Below are 15376 nucleotides of genomic sequence, written 5' to 3' on the forward strand. Positions count from 1 at the left end.
ATTTTTAGATATACTTTCAGCATTAGATATACATTAAAAAAATAATTGCTGGTTTTGATAGAAAACGAATTGAAAGAACAAAAACGGGAAAATGATAAAATGGAACTTGTCTTCCATTTTACAAATTTGTAGTCAAATTATATCTATTCTAATGGGATTAACGTTTGATTTGTGAAATTTCCGAATAGATATTTGATTTTTTTTTTGGCGATTTTCATGTTGTTCTGTTCTCAAAGTAATCTAATGATGAGATCAAATCATTAAAATTTCGAAATTCAAAGAAAGTCGGAAAATATTATTTTTTGCAGAATACTTTAATTCCAAGATAGGAGAATTTATGAATGGGTTTCGCCGCGCTAAATGAAACTATTAGAAATACTTCCTGTATGCGGCTTTGAGATTACTGTATTAAAACTCGATTTTCAAGTTTCTTTGTTGGTTTTTCAATTTAAGAAAATTCTGACAATTATGGAAGAAAAGAGAGAACTAGAAAAATAAAACAAACTTTTCTACAGTTATGACTCAAAGGCGCATACATTAAATAATTGTTAAAAATTGTATAATGCGCTTCGAGACCTATCCGCATCCTTTAAAACACGGATAACAGTTTTTTAGGTTTCAAGTTATTTGGAATGTTATTTTCAGGTTAGCGAAAAGGAAACTAATTTCCATGGAAATTCTGCAGAACCTCTCTGAATGGAAAAGTTAACTCTATTTGGATGATAAAAAACAAATTTTGCGTAATTTCTATGTTATCATATTTGTTTTCAGTTTTGCTCAAAGATCCATTGAACCTACAATCTGCGAATCTATAATATTTTCAAAAAAAAAACGAATAAAAGCACCTAATAAAGCTGTCTAATAATGCGGTTTTACTCTTGGGTATCACATGAAAGCAATAAAACCAATAAATAGGAAATGAAAAGATGAAATAATGAGCTCGCTTCCAGGCTCGCGAAGCAAAAAAATTGAGCACTACCCAAAAAAATCGAGCAAAATTTGTTAGGAGGGAGCTCCAAAGAGAGACAGAGAGCTACGGAAATGGAAATGGCAATATAAATGGGCGCAGAGCCCAGAGCAGAGAGCTCTCTCGGAGACTCCGTGTGTTCTGTGTGCTCCGCGAGCCGCCGAGACTTTTAAACTGTCTGAGTCTCTGTTTTTATCGTGATATTCTCGTCTTTTTCCCTTTTTTGGCATCTCTCATCACTCGTCTCCACTCATTTCGACACACTTTTTCTTTTCATCTTTTTTTCCTCTTCCTCTTCTGTTCTTTTCTGTTTCTGCCTATTTTCTCCCCGCCAAAGCAATTCGCGGGCGGAGAAAAAAAGTGTGCGGGGGCATTGCGAAAGCTCGCGCCGCATGTTGCGAATGGGGTTTGCCTGACTCCGCCCACATTTTTATTCATTTTTAAACTTTTACCGATTTCTCACGATACGTTCGAATGTGGTTATTATTTCTGTTATTTTCTGATAGTTAAAATATTAGAAACAATAATTTCATTAAGAGCACCCGCAGCGGTTTTCATTTAATTGTTAAATCAGCTATCCAATTTAGTTTCCTAAATTTAAGTTTTTTTGATTTTCTTCTGATATCATGTAGTTTTTTAGAATGAATGTTTACATTTTCAGTTTATCAAACTTCAGTGTTCTCGACAAGACGAAAAACTATGACTTGCTCAGCGTTTTTGATCGGAAATATTGAAAACACGGAAAATGCTGACAATTTGTAAAATATCAAAATTCTTCAGAATTTCTGAAGATTTCTGTTAAAAAGTGATCACATACATCGATCAAGTTAGATTCAAACTTTATTTTATAAAAATTGATTTTGACGAGGCTTTTTTAGACATTGTGTTCTAAGAATAATCTCCAAGTACGGTAATCATTTTCCGATCATTGTGTCATAACTTAATAGTATTTCCGAATTCTAAAATTCTTTCTGGATATCGATTTGTACTTTTCCTCTTACTAATATCAATCTTTTCAGGTGGGATTGCCTACACTCAAATATACGTAACGATGCCAACTCCCGAGGATGTTCCCATGGATGAAAATGACGCAGGAAGAGTAGCAGAAGGCTCCCAGGATGAATCTGTACTGAATCCTACGTGTTTATCAAATTTATGTTTTTTTTTCTTCAGAAAACACCTTCCCGTGAAGTGCTTAAGAAACTTCTTAACGAGGTTGAGATGGCTGAAATGGAGGAAAATGAAATGTGGTACTTGATCAGCCAAAAGTGGTGGAATTCGTTGATCAAAGCAGTTCGTGATGGCTTTGTTGATGACGTTGGGCCAATTGACAATTCACAGATATCGGAATGTATGGGCTTTGAATTTTAAAAAAAGTTATATTCATACATTTTCAGGCCGAAACGGATCATTCTTTCTGAAACAACGACTTGCCGAGCAAGTAGACTATACTCCAGTTCCAGAGATTCTGTTCAAACGTCTTGAAAGATTCTATCACATTGATGATGATCGTCGGGACTATATTCAGCGTCGAGTTGTCCGGAAGGATGGAAAATTATGTATTGAAGTATATCCGAGAATCGTTCATGTATGAATATTTATTATTGATCTGAGCCGAACAATTATTTTTCCAGATCACCTCCGCCAGAAATCGTGACATCAAAGCCGATTTGGTTCTTCGACCGGATGACACAATGGGTAATCCTTATGCACCATATGGAAATTTAGGAAATCTAATATTTCAGTCTCTCTGCGGGAACGTGTAATTGGGGAGCTTTCTCTTTCCACCACAGACAATATTCGTTTCTATGTGATGAACGGAGAAAATTATGAACTTATCGATACAGCACAGTCAATTGATAGTTATTTTGATACAGTTCAAAAGGTACACATTTTGTTTAATTTTAAACATTTTATTCTCAATTTTTCAGGTGGTAGTTGATGTAGAAGAAGATGGAGAATTCTTTATCAAGGGAAAAAGTGCAACGCCTAAATCACTTTTTGGGACTCAATCCTCTTCGTCGTAAGGCTTCTATTTCTTTTCAGATTTTTGTCTAGATGTGGTGTTTTGATGTATTTATGTCCTTTTCTCCACCGTTCAAATCTCATTCATCTATTCGAAGAGCCACACGCCAAATTATGATATTATGTTTATTTTACCACAGAGATTCTGAAGATGATGTCGAGAATGTCGTGAGACTACCGAAACCTAACCGTCATCGGCAATTTTCTACATCTACAGTTTCATCTACCTCATCAAAACTTCTTTTGCCATTATGGGCAGTATGGCTCAGCTTCCGTGAAGCATGGTGGGGGTTCAGTCAATTATGGCCCGATACTATTCGAGAAGCTGTCGCCTTTTTATTTGGATGGTGGATTTTACGACCGCCTAGTTATTCTTCAAGGTTCGCGTTTTGGAGAGAGATTGTTGTGTAAAAATGAGTGCTTCTTCCCCGTCTCCACCGCCATCTTTGAGCATTCTCCGGTTATCTGCCTCGCACACGATGATCGGACAAGCGCATCGTTCATGAGAAGCGATATACTAATCGACGTGTGTTTTGTTGTGATTGTATTGACCAATTTTAATGAGAATGCTAATTAATTCCAATTCAACACGATATATAGCTCCTGGTTAGACTGTTAAAATTAATCGGTAGATCTATGAATTTTGCGTAGAGTGATGTTTTCAAAATTTGCATGCTTACTATTTTTGGAGATTAATCAATAGTTCAATCAAATAGTTAGAATTATCATTATTTTTTTAACGTGATTGCGTAAAGACCTTAACGATACACGGAAATTCATTTGTTTTATGAATTTCAAAATTTGATGGCGGTGGAGCAAAAATCATACATAATCCTAGTATGGATTCGATATTATTGGAATTTGATCAAGTACAACGTCTTCGTTAAACCTGGCAATTGGATACGAGGGTATTTTGATACATTTCTAAACTTTGATAAATACAGTCAAATACGACAAAAAATTTGAAAAAAGGTCGCTTCCCATGTTCGATGTTATCTGTCACAACTGTCCCGTTCGAAGCTTTTAAATGATAATAAAGATGATGATGACGATGGCCGGTGGAGATGAGGACTGTTTTCTTGTTGTAGAATTTTCTGTCAGTTATGTTTTCATAATCACTTTCTTCGAAATTTTCACATCTGAAAACGGAGAAATTTAGTTAACTTCGATCGTTTTAAACTTATAATACTAAAGCACAAAAAGTTTAGTTAAATTTTCAAAATTTTCAGACATGGAGGAAATGGAATCTCTAATTCCTACAACTCCCCATCTCCTTCCACTGGCGTCGTCACTCGTACAACTCCCGGAGCCTGTGGACTTTCCAATTTAGGAAACACCTGCTTCATGGCATCAGCATTTCAGTGTTTGAGCAACATGCCCCCACTCCGGGAATATTTCCTAGCGAATACATATCAAAACGACATCAACGAGGATAATCCTTTGGGAACCCATGGTCACTTGGCTATGGTGATGAATTGTAGGATTAAAATTGGAAATTAATGTGATTTTTCAGGCCGTTGGAGAACTTATGAAAGGAATGTGGAGTGGCGACTACGCGTCTATAAATCCCCGAAAGTTCAAATCAATTATTGGACAATTTGCACCACGATTTAACGGATACTCGCAACAAGACGCTCACGAGCTAATGGCCTATGTTCTCGATGGACTACACGAGGATCTGAATCGTATAAAGAAGAAACCATACATTGAGGATAGTGATGAAGATGCGAAACTACCGGAAGCTGAATATGCTGCAAAGTCATGGGAAGTGTATAAAATGCGAAATGATTCGATAATTGTGGACACTTTGCATGGACAGCTCAAATCTACACTGATTTGTCCTGTATGTGAAAAGATTTCTATCAAGTTCGATCCATTCGGATACCTTTCACTTCCACTTCCTCCAAAAGAACAAATTGTCAAACAGACAGTGATCGTGATGTTCTTGACCAGAAAATGGGCCAAGTTTTCACTAGGAATCACTGACACTACAACAGTTGAAGAAGCTGAGAGATTGATGTTGGATAAGTTACAGCCTGAACAGCAACATCATGTAAGTGTAATTGCTTATTGGAAAATCAAATATTTAATCTTATTCAGTTCGTGTTCTTCCACGTTCCTAGCCAATATCATGATGATATAACGATGATGCGGCCTGGTGACAGAGTCCGAATGCCTGGACGTGAAGTATATGTGGCTGAAGTTGAGCATGATCTGCAGGTTAAAGGGACCCGTCTCTTTGTTGCCTAGTGAGTTAATTATTTAATTATCAGTAATTTAAAGTAATTTTGAGCCATTCCAGTAATCGTATCAAGCTTGTCCGTTCTGCGTCTCTTCCAATGATCTATTCTCTGCCAACTGGCTACCCATTGACTCGTGGATTCCTGAATGACCATGTATTTTCTACTACAAAACATTTCTTCATAAATCCAAAGGCTGTCGCTGAACTCGGAGGTGGAAATTCCAATGATGACGATTCGATGAGCGGAAGCAACTCTGCCGATGAACGAGAACCATATAAGTTGTTTGTCGGACCGCCTGGATCAACAGCTTCTCTTCCGATCCCACCAACGGACGATCCAATCCCGTTCCCTGATGAAAATTCTCATGACATTTACAGTAACTTCCTACAAATCGTTTTCCAATGGAAGGATCTCAAGATTTTCAATCAATACAAGGGAAATGAGTTGATAGAACGCGAGATGACCGTTTCTACTCGTCGGAAAGTTCTTTTGCAAGAGACTCTGGACTGGTTCACAACGAAAGAACAACTCGGAGAACAGGATTCGTGGTACTGTCCTCAATGCAAGAAACACGAGCGAGCCACGAAGCAATTAGCTCTGTGGAAGCTTCCGGAGATTCTCATTCTCCACTTGAAACGTTTCCAATACACCAAGTGGTCTCGTGAGAAGCTGACATGGGAGGTTGTGATTCCTGTTCGTGGGTTGGATCTTACCGACAAAGTTGCCAATCCGAATCACGAGAAAGCGATCTACGACCTTATTGCCGTATCACGTCACTATGGATCCTTGAGTGGAGGTCATTACACTGCCATAGGCTACAACGACAGGGAACAGAAATGGTAGGTTTTTGAAAATGCACCTTCTTTTAGATAGTGAATCTAATTTTAAAACATTTTTATTTGACTCGACTTTCAGGTTTGATTTCAACGATTCCTCAGCAAATCCGACATATCCTCCAGCTGAACCCTATGAGTCGAGCGATCCCTACATTCTTGTATACCGAAGACGCAAATTGGATTCAAATGGAAAACCGATTGAGCCATCAGCAGTATCTGAATGTAGGTTCCAAAAATTCAAGTTTTTATTAAACTGTAATATTTTCAGCTCTTCATAGTCGACCGAAAAGAGGAGCTGCTCCAACAATTTCATCTGCAACATCATCAGCTTCATCGTCTCGCCATCAAGTTGACGAAAATATGGAGATGGAGGAAGATTGAAGGCGTCCTCCGACAAAAATGTCCAAGTTTTCGTTATGAAAAGTAAAATGTTTGAAAGATGTGCTTGTGCGTAGTTTCTGGTACAAATTTGAACATTTTTGTCGGGTAGGAAACGATTCTCCCAGTAACATCGCGGCGGTGTTCTTTCCTCGCTTCGCTCCATTTCAGTTTGAGCTTTATCCCCCATTTGCTCGAATTATTTTTCACCGCCAATCATTTTATTTTGTGTGTTTTTAGTGTCTTTCTCACATTCATTTTTTCATGTGTCTGAACCATTTTCTATGGAGTTCCATGGTTTCCCTTTTGCCCCCCGTTTTTCATATGCTTATTCGCTTCTGTGATTTCTCACTTTTAATTTACTCGAATGTTTTCATATTCGTCCAATCAAATTTATGGAGATATTTTCGCGTATTATTTGTGGTATCTTATTTTTTCTATCTCTTCCTCCAAATCTCTTCTAAAATCTTCTAACGATACGGTGTTTGTGTGTCTCTATAGGTTATTCTACTTTTAATTCGTTTCTGATGTCGTTTTACCCATCCTAGCCTTTCTTTTTTTAAAATCATTTTCAACGATTTAAGCCTATGTGCTTCCCATCTTAATTATTAATCAGTATGTTTCACACTGAACCATTTTTCTTTTTTTCTCGAAATCCCGTTTGAAAATGTCATGTTTAGTAGTTTCCTAATTCTATCAATTTTATCGGATTATGTGCTACGTTAATTTTTTTTCGTGGTATTTTTGTCTGTCTCTTCCGGTCCCTAAATATTTTTAATCCTGAGTTGTTTCCGTTTTTTGGAAACCATTTCAAATGATGAATTGCTTTCTTTCTGAAAATTGTTTAATTCATACAAACAGCATGAAATCGATCCATCGGAACACATTTTATCTTAAAGTCATCGTTTTCTTTCAATTAAAACTTCAAAAATAGATTTTCAGATAAAAACTTTATATGTCATTTTCGTCATGGCTTTCACGGCGGATTTTTGTTTTTCTCGATTCAGACCGAGTTTTCGAAGAGATGGATCAAATGACAGTCGAAGAAAAGATTTTAGAACATCAGGAACTTGAAGATGGTTCAAGTAGTTTCAGATGGTTAGTGTCATCGACAGTAATCGCAATTGGTGGGGCTACTGTAGCTTTGTATATATCTGGAAAAATTGATTGGAAAATACCAGCAATTGAAGCAGGTTAATGAGACGCTGATTATCAAATTAAAAATAAATGATTAATATTTAAGGACTTGCTCTGACTGCTGGTGGCACAATTACTTGCGGATATTTATGGTTTAAGAAGAGAGTGAAAACTGTTCGAAAACTTATTCTACAAATGAATAAAACAAGATCAGCTCTACGGAAAAGAAGACAAATTTTCTTTAGGTACTTATTATTACGAGAATACAAAATTCTGAGTATTTATATATGACCCGCAAAATATCTCGAAGCGAAAACTACAGTAATTCTTCAAATGACTACAGTAGCCATGGTGAAGATTTGCGTGCTCGATTTTTGAATAGAGACAGCGATATTCCATTTTCCTGCGTAAAATTGTATCATATTTTATTTTCTCAAATTTAATATTCTTCAGATAAATGAATAATTTTAAATCAATACGAAAATCGAGCCCGTAAATCGACACAAGCGCTACAGTAGTCATTTAAACAACTACTGTAGTTTTCGCTACTAGATATTTTGCGCGTCCTTTATACTGCGCAATACGCGTTCTCAGAATATTGTGTACCTGTAATAATAATTCGGATGAGAGTGTAAAAGTAATCATTTCATTTAAACAAATCAGAAGTTTTCCAGTATCTCAATGTGCATGCCACGTCATCGTCATCCATCGATTCTTCGTGCTTGTCGTCTTACAGTTTCAGCCATTGAATGTCTCACAGAAGAGACGAAATCACTGAATAATGGTACCACGTGGCAGGATTTATATACTGATGAGATTCGAGAAATCATTTCAAGGAGTACTGTAGATTCACAATTACTGAAAATTGAGGAAATTCAAGAAGGAGATAATGATAAAATGGATTTTGAACAAGTTTTTGAGGTATTTCAGATAATTTTTTAAAAAAGTTAAATTGCGTTTTTGGGTCTTGACACATTTAAATTTTTTAGTTACCATACAAATTATTACAAAAAAAATTTAATGCATTTAAAATCAAGACAGAATTCAGAGAAAAAGAAAATCGACCGTACTCGTGAGTGGCTGAAAAGTTTCAATCGTTTCAGACCCAAATACATGATTTCGCATTTAAGAAAAAATCACTTTCTCACTACCAGCTAGTGAGAAATTTTGAATTTGAATAAAAATTTCAGACATTGATATCGATATTCAAACTTCATGCAAGTGAATATTCCCGTGTTGTGATCCTCAATTTTCTGAATTCGCCCGTATTCGAGTCAAAAAAAGTTTCAAAATTTTTTGAAACTTTGGGACGTCTTCAAGAATTGATGTACAATTTGGAATCTGTTGAAAGACTTGCATTGAAGACTGAAACAAAACTTTCGAGAAATGAAAGAAAAATGGACGGAAAAATGAAAAATAAATCTTTATTAGAATTGGGATGGAAGCAACAAACTGCACTTGCACTAGAAGCTATTTTGGAAAGGTTGAAAAGGTTAAAATTGAAATATAAATTACTGTTTTTTTAGATTGGAATCTGAAAGTGTTACTCAATCAGAAGTTGAATCAGCATTACATAAAACTTTTCTTGTCGTCAAGGCTGAACCAGCATTTCCACAACCTGTGAAGAAAATTGATGTAGAGGTGAAAAATCAAGATCAAAAGAATCCAGAAGTGATCGTTATCGAGAAGGGCACAGGAGAAAGGACTGATATAGATATGGTAAATATTATTTTATTTTCCGTCAGGAAACTATTTGTTTCAGGTATTCGAAGGAACTCCCTTATCAGAAGCTGATAAACTATCTGCTTCAAAAAGTGCAGTAGCTCGAGATGTTCTCCTAGATGGATCTGAAGGACGTTGTCATGAAGCAAGTCTTTTTGGAGAGCTGAAAATGGTATTGGAGCCACGGAGGACAGATTTTGCGAAACGAGAAAGGACTGCACTGGCAAAGTTCTATGGAGTTGATGAGCATCAATTGGAGCAGAAGGAAGATGAAGAAGTATGTGCTGATATTAAGATTAAGAAGTTATGATGGATTTTACAGACATTTGAAGCGATAGCATCTGGTGATGGTGAAGATCCGGATCCATATGACTGGAGGAAGGATGCTGAAATGAGTGCAGGGATTCATCATGATGCTAATAATGACGACTTTCTGAAATCTTTGAAATTGAGACGAGTCGATGATGATATTATTGAATAATTTTTAATTGATTTTCAATTTATATAACACCGTATTTTATGTCGAATGCACAACGGGAAGCTCGTAGGCTAATAAACATTTTTTGTGATTCCTGACTTTTTTTATTTGACTTTCCAGCTTATGCATTTTGGCAGACACTGAAGATCAATCTATTGTGAGCTTTATATGAAAAATGTTGCTGTTTTGTGGAATATGAATGTTTTTGGAATTTAAAATTTTACGGTTTCAAGCTTTTGTTATAATAAGCACAGTAAAATTAGCAAATAGTTTCAGTCTCGCTTATAATTCTCTTTTTAATGATCTCGGCTCCACTGCTTACAAATTTGAGAAACTCTAGTCTTAAATTTATGTACATTTCTAGACACTGATATCAGTGATATTGTGTTTTTTTGCTACTGTTGAAAACTCTACAAATCTTCATTGATATTTGAAAATCAAAAATAAAGATTTACAAATGCAGAATGAAACAAAGGAAAAGTTTGTAAATTTCAGGTTAATGCGTTGTAAGACCCGGAAAAAAGGAAATTTCGATTGGAGCATTTGACATTTTTAATGTACAATAATAAACACCCCACTTGAAAACTGTGTCCTGTAGAAGTTTTGTGATTTATTTCCCAGTATATTTACCTGTTCTCTTCAAAATTTCGTCCGAAAAGAAAATGTCAAATCCTCAATAACTTGGTACTTTACTCAAAACTCTTGACCCTTTCATCTTTTCTTTTCCACTCATTTTCTTTGATTTCCATCCATCAGAAAAGAAATAAAAAAAGAGAGAACAAACAATGCGATTTGTTTGTGCCGAAAAAGAAATTGGAAGAAAAAAAAGAAGCAGAAGAATTTCTCCTTTTCCAATTTATTTTCCGACAACGGTGTTAAAAGTGTCAAATTTCTTCTTACCACTTGCGACAAAGGACCGCCTTTCTTTTATTTTTTCTCTCTCGGATCAGAGTTTAATCTTCTTATTTAATGATTTCCACGTATTTATTACATTTCCCTGCCTGAAACTACTAGATTTTCCTAACATTTCGTATCTTTTGGATTCTATTTTTGATGAGTTTTTGACGTTGTGCTCCCATCAAATCCCAATGTCTTCCTTGCTTCTTTTCTCATTCTTTTATTCTTTCTTTTCCTATTCTAGAATTCAATTTTGTCTGTGTATGTTGTGGTTGCAATTAGGAAAATTGAAAAGAAAATGAAAAAAAAAAGTAGGAGGAGACGAAAACGGAATGATTTGATGACGAAAGGATGAGAGCAAAATGATGAGGCACCACAAATTGTATTGTTTTTTCTTTAAAGAATCTTAGATTCTGTTTACTTAAAGTTTTACCGTACTTTTCTCATTCTATGTATAGCCATGCAAAAATTAACTTTGCGGAGTAACCAAGTTACGTAGACATCTTAAGATGAGCAATTTTGCAATATCTTATTCATGTCGAGTAACGGGTCACTGATATTCTTCGGAAAATTTTTCGAAAAAGAAACTAAAATGTTTGAATTAAAATTAAATTAGGGAGTATGGTAGGATACGGTACGCTGGCTTAAGCAAGATTATGGCGCAAAATTCCGAGCTACCAAATAGGTCAAAATTTATAATATTAATCATACAAAATTCTATCCGAGAGTTTATTCTTTATTTTCTGTTTCAATTGTTGAAACCGAGGGGAATACGAAAACGATTATTGTGGTGATTTATCACTTTAAAAATTAAAATTAAAGTTATTTACTTTTAGTTGTTTGCAACTTGATAAATCAATTATTATATTTAGTACAGAGTGCAATAAAACAAAAAAAAAATCCAATATAAAAAGGAATTAACTTTTTACAGTTTCACCAAATTTATATTGTCTTACAGACTGTGTCGTCATAACTATTAAATGCTCAGAAAACCTTTTTCTATAATTGCCATTTTTTTGGCGCAAACGATTTTGATGAACTAAAATCCTTACTATCAGAAATTCTAATAAATCTGATAATAACCTGAAAAATACAATTTTTACAGTTTCAGGTATTTTACAAAAGTTTTATTTTGTTGTACAAATATCACAGCAGTTAAAAAACTCACCAAAAATAATTCGAGTTATGAATAGATTACGGTAAGATGTTTGCATTATACTAGGATTAACTTACCCAATTTTACCAAAAACACTCAGAAAATGGCATAATAATTTCCAATTCACTTAATGTATCAATCTCTTACCTTTTCTTCAATTTCTACACTACTAGTTCAATTCCTACTTTCACTTTCGTTCCACTGGTCATGCTCGTGATGATGTGCTCAATGAGCTCACACACACTCGGTTCTCTATCCATCTGCGTTTCTATTGCTATGACACTGTTTTCAGTAGTCTCTCATATTTCTCTCATGTCTCTTCTTGGTTTTCAAAGTAATCGATGTGTCTAGAAAAGAGAAAAAGATGGAGAGAGAGAGATTCTGTGTTTGGAAAGCTTTGAAAGAGTCGACTATGAGATCGAGAGGAAGTTATTTGTTACTATAACTGGTCTCTATGTTTTATTCATTTTATTTCTCAAAATTATATTGCTCTGCAACTGGATTTTAATTGCAAATACTTTATTTTCTAGATGCTAACTGTGAATTTTCAGTCTTTTAGAAAGAAGAGTTTTAGAAAAAGCTTTCAAACTTTCATTGATTCTAATAATTAGCTTGAAACTTTAGTATTCGACACAATTACTTTCATTTTCGATATTTAAACTCAAAATAATACCTTCTTCAGTCAAACTTATGTATATTTATTCAGTTGAATATTTTGATGTTTTAAAAGGACCAGTAAAATAAAAGTAAATAGCAAAAGTTTTTTGAAACATTTTTGAAACGGGAAATTTTTTTTCCAAAACTAAAAAAATTGTATTATCGAGAATTTTAGACGGAGTTATCCACATATTTGACTAATTTTACATCTCATTTTTATCAATTTTGGTTCCAAATATTTAGGTATCATTTTGAAATATTTGACTATTTCAATTGCCCTCTGAATCGAATTCGTGGTATAAAGCCATCAAAAGATTTGGCTTTTGACTTCACTTTTGGTTGTAAATTGAGCTTTCCTACGCTACAAACTCATTTATTTTTATAATGTGAAAATAGAATTCTACGTCACAAATTTCATTAATCCATGAACACATTCAAATAGAATTGGTTTTCAAAATGTTATATAAGGCTGAGAGAGTAACAACTCTTACTTATTTCAAACACAATCTGACTTCCAATTTACTTTGGGATCAGTTTCAGACAATGTATGGAATAGTTCACATTCAAGAAAGACTGCGATTACACGCAACAGTAAAATCATTAAATATTCCTGAAGATTCAAGAAATTGTTTCGAGAAAATCCGGATTTCAATCCGGACAATAATTTTTGAACCTCTTCATATTTCTCAGAAGATTAATAATTTATTTATGAATCCAAAATTTTCCGTTCATTTTTTCTCTGCTCTCACATTCTTCCACTTTCTTTTCCCACTTCCATCACTAATTGTTTGTTACTAAAATTTTTTGTTTTTCGCGTTTCCTCCGGTTTTCCATTCTAATTATTCATTTTTTGATTTTTCAATCCCCAAAATCGTATGATTATGAGTAATTAATAAGAGAAAACCTTAAAAATAAAATCAAATCACATGGTTTTACCAAAGGTTCATATGTTAGATATTTTGCTTCTAGATCACACTCTATTCAGAAAAGTCAGCACATTTTGTAATGTGAAATTTCCATAATTGCCTAAATGAACGACAGAAAATAATTATTTTGTTGTTTTTATTTTTTAAAAAAGCTCCGACCTATCTCTTTTCTGCGTTTTTTGAAAAAAAAACAATATTAAGAACGAAATACTAAAAATATAATCCAAAGTTATTGCCAAAATCCAAATACCAAATTTCAAAAAAATTTACTGTTTCACAAAATTTGTATATTTTTTGAATTAATTGTTATTTTAATCGAGGTCTGGCTGAAACTAAATTTCGAATTTTATATTGGAATAAGTTTATTTTTGAAAATGGAAATTTTAATTCAAATGTGACATCGTGTATAGTCTAAGCCTACATTGGACGGAAAAATATATATAGTACATAAATGATGATGTATTTTAAAAATTGAGTGAACAATTTTCGTATTTCAGTTCGATTTGTACTACAAACAGTTCTTTGAAATGCTTCAAAATTTCTAAGGAAAATAAAGAAAATATCCTTCCAAATGAATAATAGCATGTTTGTGGTATTCCAAAAAATAAATAAAGTTCAGGTAAATTGTGTAGTCTGCAAGCATATTTTTCAAAGCTATTTCTTGTGAAGGCTTCTAATTTATATGTTTTCAAAAAAAAGCAATAACGCATTTTTATTTTATAAATAGCCAAAGCTTTTGCGGTAAGCAACAATACACTTCTAGCTATAGGTTTTTCCTAATTCAGTAAAAAACTTTTTTGCAAATGTTTACAAGCCTTTGGAAACTACTTTGGTCTTTCATAAAAATTCCACAATCTCAATTTTTTTGGAATTAATTTTGTTAAAATGTTTTGCTTCTTTCTTTAGAAATCTAACTCAATTTTCCGAATATCTAGCCAACCAGCTGTGATGCCAATTCCTAATATCACAAAATTATATTTTCATATTTCTTTTCTTCGTTTCAAAAAGTCTCTTTCTATTTTACCTTCTTTCCGGCATATCACGTATTCTTGCACTTTCTTTGAGAAAATAGCTGTCTAACATATTTTTCTCACCTTCACACATTCATTTGAAGATGAACTTTCAGAAGCTCATGTGCTTATTGTCACGTTTTTGAGTTAGTTTTGCTTCTCAAATTTTTTTGGTTTATTTAGCATAATTTCTAAATTTTAGATAGTTTCCCAATTTTTTTAGAGAAATTGAGAAATTTCTCTCCATTTCTTCCAATTTCTTGCGCTTTTGAGACCAGTTCAGAATTTCAATTAAATTGTTGCAAACTTAAAGTTAGAAACATTTCAAAATGGACATTTAGCAGTTGCACAAAAATGCAAAGAAAATTGAAACCAGTTTTTTTTGTTTTGTCTCTCAATTTTCGAAAATTCTCTGGAGCAAGAGTAAATTTAATACTTGGTATGAAATTTTTCAATTAAATTTTTTCAATGAAAAAAAAAACGTTACTAGAATAATGTGCAAAACATAAAGTTTTTCATTGTTTACTCCAACTTTCACAGCTCTAATTTCAATGCTTACATTTTGCAACTAGCAATTATTTTCTAAAGAATCAAGAATTTACAGGTGAAACCTACTCTTAATTTGGATTCTTTTATAAATTTAAAATGTATTTTCGATAAAACTCCAACTTAAAACTATATTTAATCTTGTAATTTCAATATATCCCTACCCTTTTTCTTTCATCTTAATATTGGAACTTTTCTTTTCTGTTATCATGCGAATTTCAGTCTACGTTCACTGAGTATTTGCTAATGATAACGACAAAAACGAAGAGTTTTGTTGGCATTTCCTTTTTGAAAGATGTTTTCTAGAACTTGTTATCAATGTGATTTCAAAATGGTGTTACTGGTTTATAGTTTGAAGAAATAAAATATGTGAAACAGTGTTTTTTTTTCGAATTTAT

General features: G+C 33.7%; 2 protein-coding genes and 8 non-coding genes across 11 annotated transcripts; 7 read left to right on the forward strand and 3 right to left on the reverse strand.

Moving 5' to 3' along the window:
* The first annotated feature begins 918 nt into the window (after window positions 1–918).
* Window positions 919–1118, forward strand: H34C03.18. Its single transcript, NR_055936.1, has one exon. It is a non-coding gene; the product is annotated as an Unclassified non-coding RNA H34C03.18 (non-coding RNA).
* An 868-nt stretch (window positions 1119–1986) lies between these two features.
* usp-4 (Ubiquitin carboxyl-terminal hydrolase) lies at window positions 1987–7278 on the forward strand. 2 transcript variants are annotated; one of them, NM_001306767.4, is made up of 13 exons: window positions 1987–2093; window positions 2141–2318; window positions 2365–2555; window positions 2602–2665; window positions 2713–2852; window positions 2899–2990; window positions 3133–3372; window positions 4222–4459; window positions 4506–5045; window positions 5093–5241; window positions 5295–6074; window positions 6151–6293; window positions 6340–7270. In NM_001306767.4, the coding sequence occupies exons 1-13, from the start codon at window positions 2019–2021 to the stop codon at window positions 6450–6452; spliced, it is 2943 nt and encodes a 980-aa protein (NP_001293696.1). In that variant the 5' UTR covers window positions 1987–2018; the 3' UTR covers window positions 6453–7270. The 2 variants fall into 2 exon arrangements, with proteins under 2 accessions (NP_001293696.1, NP_501035.1); NM_068634.8 differs by lacking the exon at window positions 3133–3372 and having other exon boundaries at window positions 6340–7278.
* On the forward strand, window positions 3965–4176 carry H34C03.19. Its single transcript, NR_055937.1, has one exon. It is a non-coding gene; the product is annotated as an Unclassified non-coding RNA H34C03.19 (non-coding RNA).
* Window positions 7279–7391: 113 nt separating the features above from the next.
* On the forward strand, window positions 7392–9876 carry spd-3 (Spindle defective protein 3). Its single transcript, NM_068635.7, has 7 exons — window positions 7392–7642; window positions 7693–7831; window positions 8261–8507; window positions 8777–9069; window positions 9113–9305; window positions 9349–9585; window positions 9631–9876. The coding sequence occupies exons 1-7, from the start codon at window positions 7474–7476 to the stop codon at window positions 9787–9789; spliced, it is 1437 nt and encodes a 478-aa protein (NP_501036.1). The 5' UTR covers window positions 7392–7473; the 3' UTR covers window positions 9790–9876.
* Window positions 9877–10056: 180 nt separating this feature from the next.
* On the forward strand, window positions 10057–10077 carry 21ur-11927. Its single transcript, NR_055938.1, has one exon.
* A 1580-nt stretch (window positions 10078–11657) lies between these two features.
* 21ur-15238 lies at window positions 11658–11678 on the forward strand. The gene has a single exon (NR_055939.1).
* An 875-nt stretch (window positions 11679–12553) lies between these two features.
* On the reverse strand, window positions 12554–12574 carry 21ur-10091. Its single transcript, NR_055940.1, has one exon.
* Window positions 12575–13737: 1163 nt separating this feature from the next.
* On the forward strand, window positions 13738–13758 carry 21ur-6101. Its single transcript, NR_055941.1, has one exon.
* Window positions 13759–15288: 1530 nt separating this feature from the next.
* Window positions 15289–15309, reverse strand: 21ur-7784. The gene has a single exon (NR_055942.1).
* 21ur-13847 lies at window positions 15290–15310 on the reverse strand. The gene has a single exon (NR_055943.1).
* Window positions 15311–15376: the final 66 nt, after the last annotated feature.

Source organism: Caenorhabditis elegans, chromosome IV, assembly GCF_000002985.6.
Source record: "Caenorhabditis elegans chromosome IV".
NCBI classification, from domain to species: Eukaryota; Metazoa; Nematoda; class Chromadorea; order Rhabditida; family Rhabditidae; genus Caenorhabditis; species Caenorhabditis elegans.